Source organism: Passer domesticus, chromosome 5 (genome assembly GCF_036417665.1).
Source record: "Passer domesticus isolate bPasDom1 chromosome 5, bPasDom1.hap1, whole genome shotgun sequence".
NCBI classification, from domain to species: Eukaryota; Metazoa; Chordata; class Aves; order Passeriformes; family Passeridae; genus Passer; species Passer domesticus.
In genome coordinates, this window is record NC_087478.1 from 77,199,988 (window position 1) to 77,213,344 (window position 13,357).

General features: G+C 38.4%; 1 protein-coding gene across 15 annotated transcripts in view; it reads left to right on the top strand.

Moving 5' to 3' along the window:
• ERC1 (ELKS/RAB6-interacting/CAST family member 1) overlaps positions 1–13,357 on the top strand; it is a 277,084-nt gene that overhangs the window by 82,324 nt on the left and 181,403 nt on the right. For all 15 annotated transcript variants that reach the window (XM_064421242.1, XM_064421249.1, XM_064421246.1 and 12 more), the window contains one exon: positions 2,779–2,946. In XM_064421242.1, coding sequence (XP_064277312.1) covers positions 2,779–2,946 — 168 coding nt within the window. The remainder of the gene's footprint in view (positions 1–2,778; positions 2,947–13,357) is intronic.

Below are 13,357 nucleotides of genomic sequence, written 5' to 3' on the forward strand. Positions count from 1 at the left end.
TTGGAAATATTCTGAAAGCTGAGACTGTCAGTACAGAATTCAACATTCAAAAAAGGCTTAAGATGAGATTTATATTAAATATAATTTCATTTATTGTGCTTATTCTGGTGGTAATTGGAGCTACTATTGGACTAATTTTCCTTAGAAATTTGGACTTCTGCATGTTTAGTGTATGACACACATTAAGAACGGAGACATAAAATGTTATTTACAGTTACTGGAAAACTCTGTGAAGACAAATCAATGGTCCCCAATGCAGTTTTTCATATATCAGAATGAAGACATTTAGTCTTTTGTGTGGTATCCACCTGAAGAGAGGTCCCCTGTAGCTAGGGGGGGTCAAAGGTGTGCTTGCTGTGCTAAAGCTTCATGAGCAGCTGGGTGCTGCAGGCAGGGAACGTGACCAAGCCCCTTGTGACAGGAAGGACTGGCCTGAGCTGCACTGCCAGGTTTTACCTGCCATGCACATTAAAACATGGCAGTCCTTTACTGGGAAAGCAGTTGGGTTAACACAAGGTTAAGACAAAACCATCCAGGACCAGAATTCAGGAGAAGGGGCGTCAGCACCTCAGTAGTGTTTGCCTGATAGCTTCGTGTGCTGAGAAAATCCTGAGCTGACTCTGTTGAAGTTGGCATCATCTGTCTCCCACAGACCTCAATTCTTGTCACTGTGGGAGGATGCCATGCATAAACTGAGCTGACATGGATAAACAAGTGCAGTGTTCTGCCAGGAATAGTGCTAAGGTGATGACTGTGTGTCCTGCCAGCCTTTGGAAATACTTTTGAAAGTGTTTTCTTTGGTTTCCTAGGCAAGGACCTCACACAAATAAAACCAGGAATGCAATTTACCCCAAACCATAAGCTAATATAGAGTTCAAAGAGAATAATCAATCAGAAAATGGAAAGCATTCTGTGGATAAATTTCTATTTGCAGATGTTCTCTTTTGACTTAATGCTGTGCTGTAGACATCTGGACTGTCTCAAATACTTTGCAACACAACTGTTGAGAGTATGTCTATTTTCTCCTGAGGGAGATTTTCTGTTTCCCTTGAAGAATTAATGAAAGTGACTCTTACCTTTAATGTCAAAGATTCCCAGAGAAGAACATACCTAATCAATCTATAGAACTGTATGTTTTAAAGAAGAAGACTAAGCGTGATCCACCTGCTAAACCTTTCATTGCAAACACTATAAATCAGATTTGGGTAAGACCTGGTACTCTAATATCCCTGCAGATGACACTATATGCCCCACTTGCTGGGTGAGAAGTCAGGAATGTGATTTTAATAACATATGTGTGAGTGAGAAGGCTCCAGACAGAGAGGTGGCAGCAGGATTGCAGTGCTGAAGGGGAGAGCAGGGCAGCTCTTTCCCCTGGAAAAGAGGGAAGGTTCTTACTGCTCTGTGTGAAAGGAGGCAGACAAAACACCAAAGGGTTTTGTGGGTGGAACACTGGAAATCTAGAGCCTCAGAGACAAGTTTTCCATTAGCAACACAAAATAAAATGGAATTAGAATAACGTGTTAAAACTAAATGTTGCACAAAATACCATAAACAGAGTAAATTCCTAAATTCTTACCCCAACTAGGGTTGTTCAGTCGTTGTCATCCTTTCACTTCATGTCTCTGCTAGTCTGTGCTGTGCAGAAGGACCAAGAAATTCATTGATCAGCCTGTTTACTCTGTGTGACTGATGTCCTGTAATGGATTCAGCTAACAGGAACCAAATCTGATACTGTCAAATAAGATTAGCAGCCAAGCTGGCAGATCTGAGCTCTGTCTGAATGCTGAGTGGATAGGGGTCAGTGGGTTTCTTTTGGTGTCGTGAGCGGGTTGGTGGTGTTGGATTTCGTATTCCACAATAGTCTTTGAGATTAGTCTGTGCTCCCTGGTGACCTTACTCTTCTCATTGAATTTATATTCAGGTAGCTCTGATTCCTTCTCCCATTTCCTTTGTCTTGTGAGCTGTGTTTCACATATGGAGGAGAAATGCAGAAGGAAAAGTAAAAGATGCTCAACATGCAGTTTTGAAGTTTGAGGTCACCACAGAGTTCCTAGAGTGTGCTTCTAAATTCACTCAGGCCATGGAGCTCTAAGTGTGTTTGTGTGTCCAAATTGCACCCAAAATATCCTGTACTGTGTAATTTGTTCAAGTTTACCTTTAATACAAAACTGCATGCTGTGGAAAACACGTTATATTTAAACAATTACTTTGCTTTTTAAGCCAAAATATTCTTAGCCATCCTAAGGTAACCTCTTTCCAGTTGTGATCTGCAGTGGCCACAAAGAGCTCTGCTTTCATTACCTTCAGGCTCAGCAACTACTGTGATCAAAACCTGGAATATAAAGTGACTGTCTGGTACAACAAGTCAATGTTTATTCTCTGATTATTAGTAAGGTCTCAAATAAAGGAGTCAGTTTCTGTGCATGCAAGTTAACTTCTCCACAACACATTGTGTTGGCTTCTATTTTGAAGAAAACATTTTAATATTATGTGATACAAGCCTGAGTTATGTGAGAAGTATGATTTGAGGTTTCCCAAGGAGGAACATTATTCTCATATAGTGAGGAGTAATACAGTTGATTATTTTTAATATTTAATCTTCTGTCACTTATGATAACTGTTTCACCCCAATCTTACATATGTTGAATTCTTAAAGAAAGGGGTGTTCGATTTCTGAATCTATTTGTAATATTTCCCCTGTGGAAGTGCAGTTTAACTTCCCTGAAATTTCTGTCCCTGTGCTAAACAAAGCTTGTTCTGCATTTCCGAATGCAGGTGGATGCGCTGCGGTTACGTCTGGAAGAGAAGGAGACCATGCTGAATAAGAAGACAAAGCAGATCCAGGAGATGGCAGAGGAGAAGGGGACTCAAGCAGGAGAGATCCACGACCTCAAGGACATGCTGGAGGTGAAGGAACGCAAAGTTAATGTTCTTCAGAAGAAGGTAAGATTGGAGAGCTCTAGGTCAGGTAAACTCCTCTGGTGTATCTCAATTTCCAAGGCTGTCAAGAAGTCTGAGCAAGAGTGTACATTCTGGAGATGAATGTTTGAGTCCATTGATGTAATGGGAATATGATGAAGAATGAATTTATTTGAATTTTTGACAAAAAATTGGAATTCAACAGGTTGTTGCCTTCTCTGATTGCACGTGCTGCATCTGCTTCCATTTTAATATTACCAGTGGCTGAGGCATTTTTATAAGGACACATCATCTGAAAAATCAATCCTTTCCCACCCAACTTAGCAAAGCTATGCTGATTTGAAGCACAGGCCACTGGCTCATCATGACTTCAGTATGTGACTGAATGAATGAGGGGTTGTGTCAGTAGAAGCAATTAGGGTGATTATTCTGTAACTGGCTTGGAAAGTTTGTGAAGAATTTTGTATAACTTTTGTTAGAAATGTTGTATTATTGTACTTAATATTTCTCAGGAAGTGCTAGAATAGGATAATCAGACTATCCTTCATATCTTTTTGGATAAGAAAATGTAGACCTTATCAGTGAGCTGGGTGAGGTCTGGGAAAGAAAAACCATGTAGACAGTGTCAGACAAATTAGAGAGGCATCCCAAAGGGGATTGAGCCTTAGGGCAAGGGGTGTCATTATGGCGGATTGGTGGCAAATTTTCCTCTACACAGGGTAAAAAGAGCAAAATGCATGTACTGCAATAAATTTTAATTTGAAGAACATTTTTCCTATGTATCTTTAGAAAGCTGCTCTTGGAGCTCTTATTCAGTTTATTAGGCTGAGGATATGGGGTTTTTTGTTCTGTTTTTTTTTTTTTCCTAGACCTTTAAACAATTCTGTGGAATACTTGTGATATTAATAGTTCAGAATATTGATTAATTTTTGACGCCTGGCCAATGCTTTTTCTTCTTGTCTATAACCATAAATCATGAGGGTTTAGGTCATGTTCAGTTCTGTTGCAGCAAATGTCATGAAGGAATGGAAGTTCATGGAATTCAGCCATAAATAAGTAATTAATAATTCTAGAGCAGAGCCCTAATTCCCAGTCTTCATGGTTTCTTTTTTTTTGTCTGTTCATCTTTTTAGAAACACAGATTTCTGATTTTTGTGCTGTGTTTTTTCTTGTTTTGCAAAATGGATTGTGCACCCTCCAGACAGAGATTGAGATCCCAGCTGAGTGTTTAACCAAGGGGTGGGGAGTCTGACATTTGCGTAAATGTTAAATGTCACTGAGGTTGTTTCATTTCCATTCACTCTTACACTGCTTTTTCACACGGTTTCTTGTTCTACTTGACACTTCAGAATGATCTTTCATTAGATCATTTATAGGCAGCTCTAAAGGTCCTTTTTTAAATACTTGTTTTTTTGAGACCACTGTAATCCATATTGAGACAGTTTCATTTTGTGTCTTCATGCATCTGACCTGTTTCTTTCAGGACTGTTCCCTGCTGCTTTCAAGTGAAAGTACCTGTTCTTTTCAGGTTGGAAAGAAAAGACCCAGGCTTTTAAGAGTGAAAGCTTTGAGGTCCTGTTCTCTTGGATAGCTCCACTGAGGATAGCACTGCCATAATAAACTGCAATTTAAGGTGTTCTGTAAAACTCTCTCTGAGCTTCTTAAACAAGAACAAAACAAAACCCACTGAAACAAAGCACCATAAAATGCTTTGGGCTGAAATGGACTTAAAAATCATCCATGTCCAGTTGCCCCTGCCATAGTCAGGGATGCCTTCCACTAGAGCAGGGTGCTCCAAACCCTGTCCAACCAGGCATTGAATGCTTCCAGGGATGGAGCATCCTCAGCTTCTCTTTTTATGTGTTATAAAATACATAAACCTATCTGTAGGAAAATGTCTATTTCCTGCTGCTAAGTAGAATCACATGCAGAGATTTGAATTTGCTTTAGCCTTGAAGTTGCTGGAGGCATTTTCTTTAACATCAACAGTTAAATTGTGAGAGTTGTAAATTCAAAGGGTTTTTTTTCTGTTTCTGTAACTAGCTAACCTAGAATATTCTTGTGGAGAATCCAGGTGACAATTCTTTTATCTGAGGTTTGTGGTGCAATATGGAATTCCTTTTTGTTATTTTTTATAGCCTGGGGTAAATAACTGGAATTTCAGGTCTTTGAAGTTTAAGAATTGATGTCTTTAACTCCAATTTTTAATTACTTGTCCAGACCTGGAATTGAAGACTAGGTGTGGGATTTTCTGTAGATAGGGCTTTGCATTTTCTTGTTCTCTTTAACATTTTTCCACAGAAAAGCAGAGCTTGAGAAAATAGCTAAGGAAGGATTTGTCTGATTTTTTTAATATGTATGATTGTGGAAGTTATGAGAACTTGCATAAAATCTGTTTTAGGTGCTAGGGAAAAAATTTGAGGCCTCATTTTTATCTGGTATATATGTCTGATCTTTTTTGACTGCACAGATAGCTATTTCTGCCCTCTGCCTGGAAACTTAGAAGCCTGTAGTGCCTCTCATGTAAATATTTTTCTCTTAATCCCTGTAAACTGTGATTTGGTTTTGTTGGTTTTGCATTTCTAGAATGCATCTTATTAAGGTGATCATCTTGTTTTCTTCTTTATCCAAGTGCTATCTTTCACATCTTCCAGGACAGAAATTTATTGCTATTAATTTTTTTTTTAAAAAAAGGCAATCTTAAACTTTTACCTCCATGCACAATAGTCTTTTTATTCCTCTCTCTGGTTACAAGCTGGTATGTTCAGACAGATCAGGTTTTAGTCTTAGATTCTAGTTGAAGACCTGAAGGTCTAGTTTAAAGCATCTTCAGAGGTCCTAGATATTATAGATTGTAGTTTGTCTGGGTTTTTCTCTTGCTGGTTTAATTATCTGATAGTAAATGTTTGTTTTAAGTTTATTGACATGGTTTAGGTGGTACTCAGGCATTTTAAGTGAATGCAGTGGAAGAACATGAAAGGCACATGGTACAAAAATGCTTTTCTTGTATAGTGTTAATTAGTATTTTTGTATGGAATTAATATGTATTTGGAAGCAGCAGTTACGAGAAGGAACAGGGTAAAGATGTAGCATGTTGAAGGAATTTAACCAAATCAAGAATTGGATTAGTGGATACTATTCAATCAATTTTCACCAAGTACTGTTCCCTCAGCATGTACTCAGACATTTCTGAAGTTAGATATTTTTGAAGTTCTATTCTAATCAACTAAATATTGCACACTAATATTTTTTGCTAGGTACAAAGAAAATTTGGACCAAAAGCTAAAGTGATGTGAAATAACAGAATTTATTAAAAATTAATTACTTGCATAACTTGGCCATTTAAGAAGAGTTACTTACTTTTGGAATTTTGAGATTGCCTGTACTGGAATGTAGCCACAGTTGAATGGGTATTTGGACCTCATGATGTTTTTATTTTCTGTGACTGTTTCAGATGTGCAATCACCTTTTCTGGTGACACTGACAAGGAATTGTTTGGTGTGGTGCCCAAAACTCTGCTATCCTAAATTGTTGCTGTTGAAACAAAAAATTAGTTAAACTGCATCTTTTTTTTTTTTGATCTCTGTTTGGATTCATTGACACAGACACCTCATGCTTTGCTTTATGAACCACTATTTTTGTTATATTGGTTAAAACTGGTGAGCTATAAAGTGTACTTTTAGTCATCCAAAAATCAAGGTGAAGAAAGTAATGAAAGTTTACTGGCTGATCAGAGATCAGTTAAAAGATACAGAAGAAGATTTTGAACAGCAAAGATCTGAAAAATTAACATGACAATTGGCATCATCACTGATACCCAGTAGGCACCAAAATACATTTTCTGGGTTGCTGAGGAAACCACATGCTTCACATTTTAAATCCTGGAGTCTTTCCAGTTCTCATACAGTGATGCTGCTTAGTAGTACCTTTATTTTAGACAAAAGAAGTAGGGCATTTGCTAGAAATTTGGAAACTTGGCTTTATGTCTGAAAATTTAATGCAAAAAAATTAGTTTTATAGAGCTTTGGGATTATTTTTTTCTCATTTCATTTAAAATAGATCTTGCATAAAATTTCATTTTAAATTGTTACAACTCAAGGCCAGGGGAGAGCATCTTTGAAAATAAAATAGGGACCATGCTGGGCAAATTTGAAATCTGAACCTGAAAAACATTAAATGGTGCTTCATTACTCTTTTTGCTGTATCTGTCTATCTGTGCTGGTAAACAAGGATGAAAAGAAATGAGGGGAAAAAATCAATACTTTGCAATCAAAGCATTTTAGGGAAATGGCATTTGGGACAAAAGATAAGTAATAATACACTGAAAGAAAAAAAAAAAACAACAGGGAATCAATCACCTCTTGCTTTGGGGGTAGGTCATGTTTTGTCTTGGGGAGGGGGGTTAACACTCCCTTTTTTGTGCAATGCAGCTGCAGGCAAATAAAATGCAAGTTTTAGTGTCTGAACATAGCAGTGTTCTTGGCAGCTTCCCATGCTCTGTGTGATAATTGACCTGTGAGAAAGGAAGAACACAGATTTATTTTTTTCTTTAGTGGCTGTGCTGACTTGTTTAGCTAGAATTTGGGAATGTTTCAAATGCTCCTGCACTTTTGAATAAGAAGCATTGCCTTTCTCCACAGGAGATTAATGTCCTCTGCCTTCCAGGAAACTTAAAAATCAGAATAAATATCTTATGCTTAATGATTAGAAATGCTGTGTGGCAGGAGAGAGGGGCAGCAAGCAAAATGTGTAACTCAGTTGTTTAAAATCAGTGGTGCTCATAGTTGGTTTAGTATTCCTAACTTTGAAGTGCAGTGTTTGTACTTTAAAGTTTATTTTCTTTCTATTCCCTCATCTCTGAAGTAAGTTTACCTACTCAGATAGCTCCTCTCCCACAACCCTGAGGAGATGAGAGAGCTCAGAGAAGGAACTTCATTTTCAAAGATCTAATTCAGTTGATGGTAGTTCCATCCAAGGTGTGACCTTGAACTTGCCTACCAAGCTAATGAATATATGGTTTTCTAAGAATTCATAAAATCCAGGCTGGACTTTGAGACATGCCTTTGAGCTCTCTCAACGATGGCATTTAGTGCTTAAAAGTCCCACAGTGTCCACACTTTAGGCAATGGCTTGGTCATTCTTGCAGTGTCTGAGTCTCTGTTTGTGGGAACTTTACAGAGAATAACTCAGCAGCAAAGGGCTAAGACTGGCCCAGCAAAGATGGGCTGCTTGTTCTTTTACAAAGTGGGTGTGCATGTGCCCTCCTGTTCCAGACTGGATGGTTTTTTGCCTCTGTAACACTTCTGTGGGCAAACTTATCCTCTGCTTTTAACATGCTTGAATCATGGGCATTTAAGGAGGAGTAGCACACAGGCTCAGCTCATCAGATTCTGCAGGGAGGGCAAGGTGCATGTGCTGCACTTTCTGCTCAGCCAGAGTTGATGAAATAGGTACTTTTCTTCAGGAACTTGGGGGCTTATCCAGCCCTGTCACCGCTGAGTAAGAACTTACACAGATTGACTCGAAGGCTGGTTTGTAGGAGAGGTGTGCTAAATACAAAAAATTCTCTTTTATAGACAAATTCGACACATTCTACTTGTTTGGTGAACTAACAAAAGCATCTTTCTTACAAACAGTCTTTAAGAAGAACAGAAAAACAGAGTAAGAAAACACTACTTGCAGGTTGTTTATACTAACAAGTTCTTATTGTTTCTGCAAATCCTTAAAAAGTCTTACAAGTCTACTGTGAGAAAACGAAACCTGTTTTTTGCTCTCTGACCAGGCTGTTGTATCCACACTTATCCTCTGGTTTTAATGTGCTTGAACCACGGGCATTTAAGGAGGAGTGGCACACAGGCTCAGCTCATCAGCTCAGATTCTGCAGGGAGGGCAAGGTGGAGATGTGCTGTACTTTCTGCTCAGCCAGAGTTGATGAAACAGTTCCTGTTTCTTCAGGAACTTGGGGACTTATCCAGCCCAATTACCAGAGTATTTCTGTAAGTCTCTGTCAGAGCTGTACTTGTGCTCTTTTTACTCCAGGTCTCAGGTCATGCCACTGAACTGGCTCTAAACCCAGTTGAGAGATTTCAAATGCCACAAGAAAGACCAAACATCCCCACAGGGCTCGTGTCAGCTTCTTTATTAAATCTGACAGACGTGACCTCAAAGATGTGTCCTGGAGGGCCATGGGGAACTTGTGTCTCTGTGTCCCTGAAAGGATATCAGACCTCTTCTGCTGCTGCTTTTTCTTTCATTCAGACCTTTCTGTTGCAGGCTTGCTGACGGCCACTGGACAAGACAAAATAGAAATTTGTGCCTTTCAGAAATTTCTAGAAGCTATTCTGGCTTATTGGTTACCCTTTGTGCCCAAGATGCTACAGTGACTTCTCTTTTCACCAGTATACTTTTAGAATTGCTTTACCATGGGAGGTGGGATTTTTGTTGACAAACATAATGTCAATAGTATTATCTTCCGTTAGAAGAATAATAGGAAAAATTAGACAGGCTTTTAATCCCTCATCTCCCTCAAAATACTACTTGTGGTAGCAATGAAAGTGCCAAAGAAGACTGAAGAGGCTTCATTATGTAAGTTCAAATTCAGTATGATTTTCCTGAGTTTTTTTCATTCCTGACATCCAGGTAGATTATTTGTTTAATTTCCAAATGGAAAATGAGGACACAACACAGAATTTATTTTCATTTTACAGTGAGCCATGACCACTTTCAGAGTAGGATTCTTCCCCTTCCATTTTGACTTTCCAGTTCTCTGACATTCCATTAAGACCTTTCAGAGTAATTGCAGCCCAGCTCAGGTGACACAGAAGGTTGTGTTGGTTTGTTTTCTTCCATTAATGTACAACTAATAAGATGATATCAGGGCAGGAGGATAGCACAGTTTCTTCATATCACTCTTAAGCTCCTTGCTAGTTCAGTTTTAAAGATGGCTTATTACCATACAGAGTTTGTTAGAGCAGCAGATTTGGTATCTTTGAGTCCTCTGAGCCATTTCATAACATAGATTTTTCTGATTGGAATATGGATCCTAAAAGGTCCAAAAGCTTTGCTTGAGACAGCATTTTCCATGGCAGATAGTCCATAGTTTGCAGGGTGCTGGTAGAGGTGACAGTGTGTTCTTCAGTGACTTACCCAAGGAATATATTTATGCTATTACAGTAATTTTTAGTGCGCAGTTACAACTGCTACTGCAGCATCTATGGCAGACAAACCTACTGGATTCAAAATAAGGTTTTGTGCCTGCCTATGTTCTAATATAGAATTTTTAAGTGGAGAATGTGCTTCTTTATTTTTATATTACTTTCTCTTGTTGAGCATTTTGTGGTGCCACAATAAAAATAAAAATGTCTGGATAATATGTACCTATGTTCCCAGATGTATGCTAATATTCTTTTAAAAAATCAAATGTTGCTCTGTGTGAAAGATAACAAGTCAGTTTCTTATTTTGAGAACCAATGTAAGGAATAATCTCTCCATTTATATTGATGTTGTTAAAGAATCTTGCCTGTTGACTTTAGTAACTAAAGTTCTTGATTGTTTGTTTTTTTTTTTCTGAAGTAACCCTTGTAGATAAATGGGCTCACACAAAGAAAGCAAGCAGGCCTGTGAGGTTAATGAGGTTGGTTAATGAGGTAGCAGCCAGGTGAGGAAGGGTTTTAAACTGAGGCACAGTGCTCTAGCAGTGTCACACAAGATGGATAGCAACAGCTCAGTTACAGGAAAACTCAACTGCAGTTTCTGGTATTATCTGAAACCACAACTCAGCAAATTTGGCAAATCTGTCATATATATGGAAGGAACTTTTCCAGTATCCCTCAAAGAGGAGAAGTCACTTTAATATTATGTCCTTCTTGGGCTTGGAGATAACCTCTTGATTGGCAAGACAGGACATTACTCATAGGTAATTCTGGTTTCTTGAAGGGATCTGGGAAGACAGCCAACTCTGGGGCCCCTTGCCTTCATTATGAATTAAACGTGTAGTTTTTCTGGCAAGATAAAGCTAATAAGCTTTGTTGGTGCATTCACTGTCAGGCAAGGCAAACACAAACTTCCCCATGATTGAAGAGGCAGGAAAAGCAAGGGCATGTGCCATTTTTTGAGGTTGCTTGCATCAGTCTTCCTCACATGGCTTTTCCTTGCTCTCTGGGTTGCGAGGCTTCACAATTTCCAGCGCTTTGGTCACCAGGCGTTTTCTGCCCCTGGGAGTTTTGTCTGAGCTGTGTCTGGAACAGACATTAGTGATTGTGTTAGTCAGCTTAGGGATCTTCACTAGAGCAGGGAAGGAGTAATTTTTCAGTTTGAGTCAGTAAGTTTCCTAGATTCAGGAGTGAATTTTGAACCCACTGTGCTAAACAGTCTTCAAAGCTGGGTCTCTCCACAAATTTATACATTTTTTTAGGACTGCCATAAGGCACAAGTATGTTAACAGCTTTCAAATCTGTGATTTCACCCAAATGGTAAGAAAACTGGTCAACATGGAGTAGTGTCAGCAGAGAAACTAAAGTCCCTCTGTCTCAGGACAGCATGCATTTGCTCCTTAGGATGCTCCTCTGTATGATGAAAAGGTTCCAGCAAATGATGGTACTAATTTAGTACATTAGGTTTTTAAAATGTTTAGGGGTTTATGAGTGTGGAGCACTAACTATTGTGAGTGAGTGTTTGATATTTAGTCACCTATCGTTTCTCTGAAGTAATTCTGTAAGAGCAGTGATAGCTAAATATTGAAAAATGCACACACACACACACAAACACACATGTTTAGTATTTACAGTATGACTTCCTAATCCCTTGCTATTCATTAGTCCCTCTCCTTTCCAGGAGAGTGAAGCAGGACAATCACAGCTGACTGGCCATGCTGTACACTGGGATTAGAAGCATCCCTCCTTTCTGAAGGTCTTCCCTCAGGGTAGAGGACAGTTTTACCCTACAGTGTATCTTTGATCATAATAAATCAGTGGTTTGGGCAAAGTAATTCAGTGGCTGAATTGTAATTTAATTTAAACTCTTTGTTCAAGTTGTACAGCCTTCTGCTTGAGCAAGCCTAAATGACAATGTGAATGGAGTTTAGTTTGCTCTGAGGATTTCCTTTATAATCAGCATTAAATCCCATGTTCCCAACCTATCCATTGCTCTGCCTCAATGGTTGGTCTTTTCTACTCCCTGATTTCCATTCTTGGCTCTCAGTGCTCTGAGGAGTTCAGTCTTTCTTCTCTTTGTGTCTTTTCTTGACCTTTTTTTCTGCTGTAAGTGTGATATGTAGCACTGTACTGTGTGTCTCTAACCAGGAGCTGTCAGTACTGCAGTATCCTTATTCTGTGTAGAACTGAAACCAAAATCTCAAGCAAGTCAGGAAAACATCATCAGTGTTGCTGAGTAACAGAGATCAAGCTGCCACAGGATGAGGACTGTTTGTTTCACAGTAATTATCAATGAAATATGGCATTACATTGGTTTATCCAAGTTTAATTGTTAGTGTAGAAACTTTTCCACTTTACACTTCTAAAATGTTGTTTTAAGTGTAAACCTTGTGAACATTGAGATGTTCTAAAAGTAATGTCACAACTTGTTAGATTTATTCTGCCTCCTACAAAACACAGTATCAGATCTAACTTAACAATTACTACGTTCAATTTTTCCCCTTGTTTTATCAGCCTTTCACAATACATTCCTTTTGGTTTTTTTTGAACATTTGGGATCCATCAATATGAAATTATTCCAATTTGTAGCATTTATGTTTTTTCTGTAATTAGCTTTCCTAAGTCAAATCTGTGCACATTTTTGTCAAAGCCTATTCAGAGACTTGGAACAGGAGTGAGTAAATGTCCTCAGAATAGCTGGGTTTTTAATCCTTTTGTGTTTGGTAGGTCGTAGGAGTAAAACTTTGGAAAACACAGTCCTAGAGATTGCTTCATAATGTCAGGACACAGCTGAAAGCAGAATTAGCATGATGTTATTCTGTGTGATTAGTCCAGGATTTCGACAAAATTGATGTTATTCTTAATTAGATTGGGAAATTAATTACCAGATGATTTCAATTATGGTTCTCAGTATAATGACATATTAATAAATATGAAATAAATGAGTAATATCTAAATTTCATTGAAGAGGAGCAGCAGAGTTTAAACTACTTTGTTTTGGTACTTAGGATAGCAGCGTTCTGTTTTGAATTACTTGTGGGAATGAAAGTATCAGACTCAAGTTGGAGCCAACAAATTGTCTTGATGAACAACTGAGGTTGAAATCTTGGTGGTGGATAGTGGCTGCAGTCTCTTACCTGATGAATACCAACAAAAGGCATCACTCAGAGAGCTCTAACATAAACAAATGATAGAGAATTTTTAATTGCCAAATCAAACCTCTTATGACCACGTTTTATACTTCTGTTATTTGATTGCATTTTACATAAAGTGTTGTTCATTCA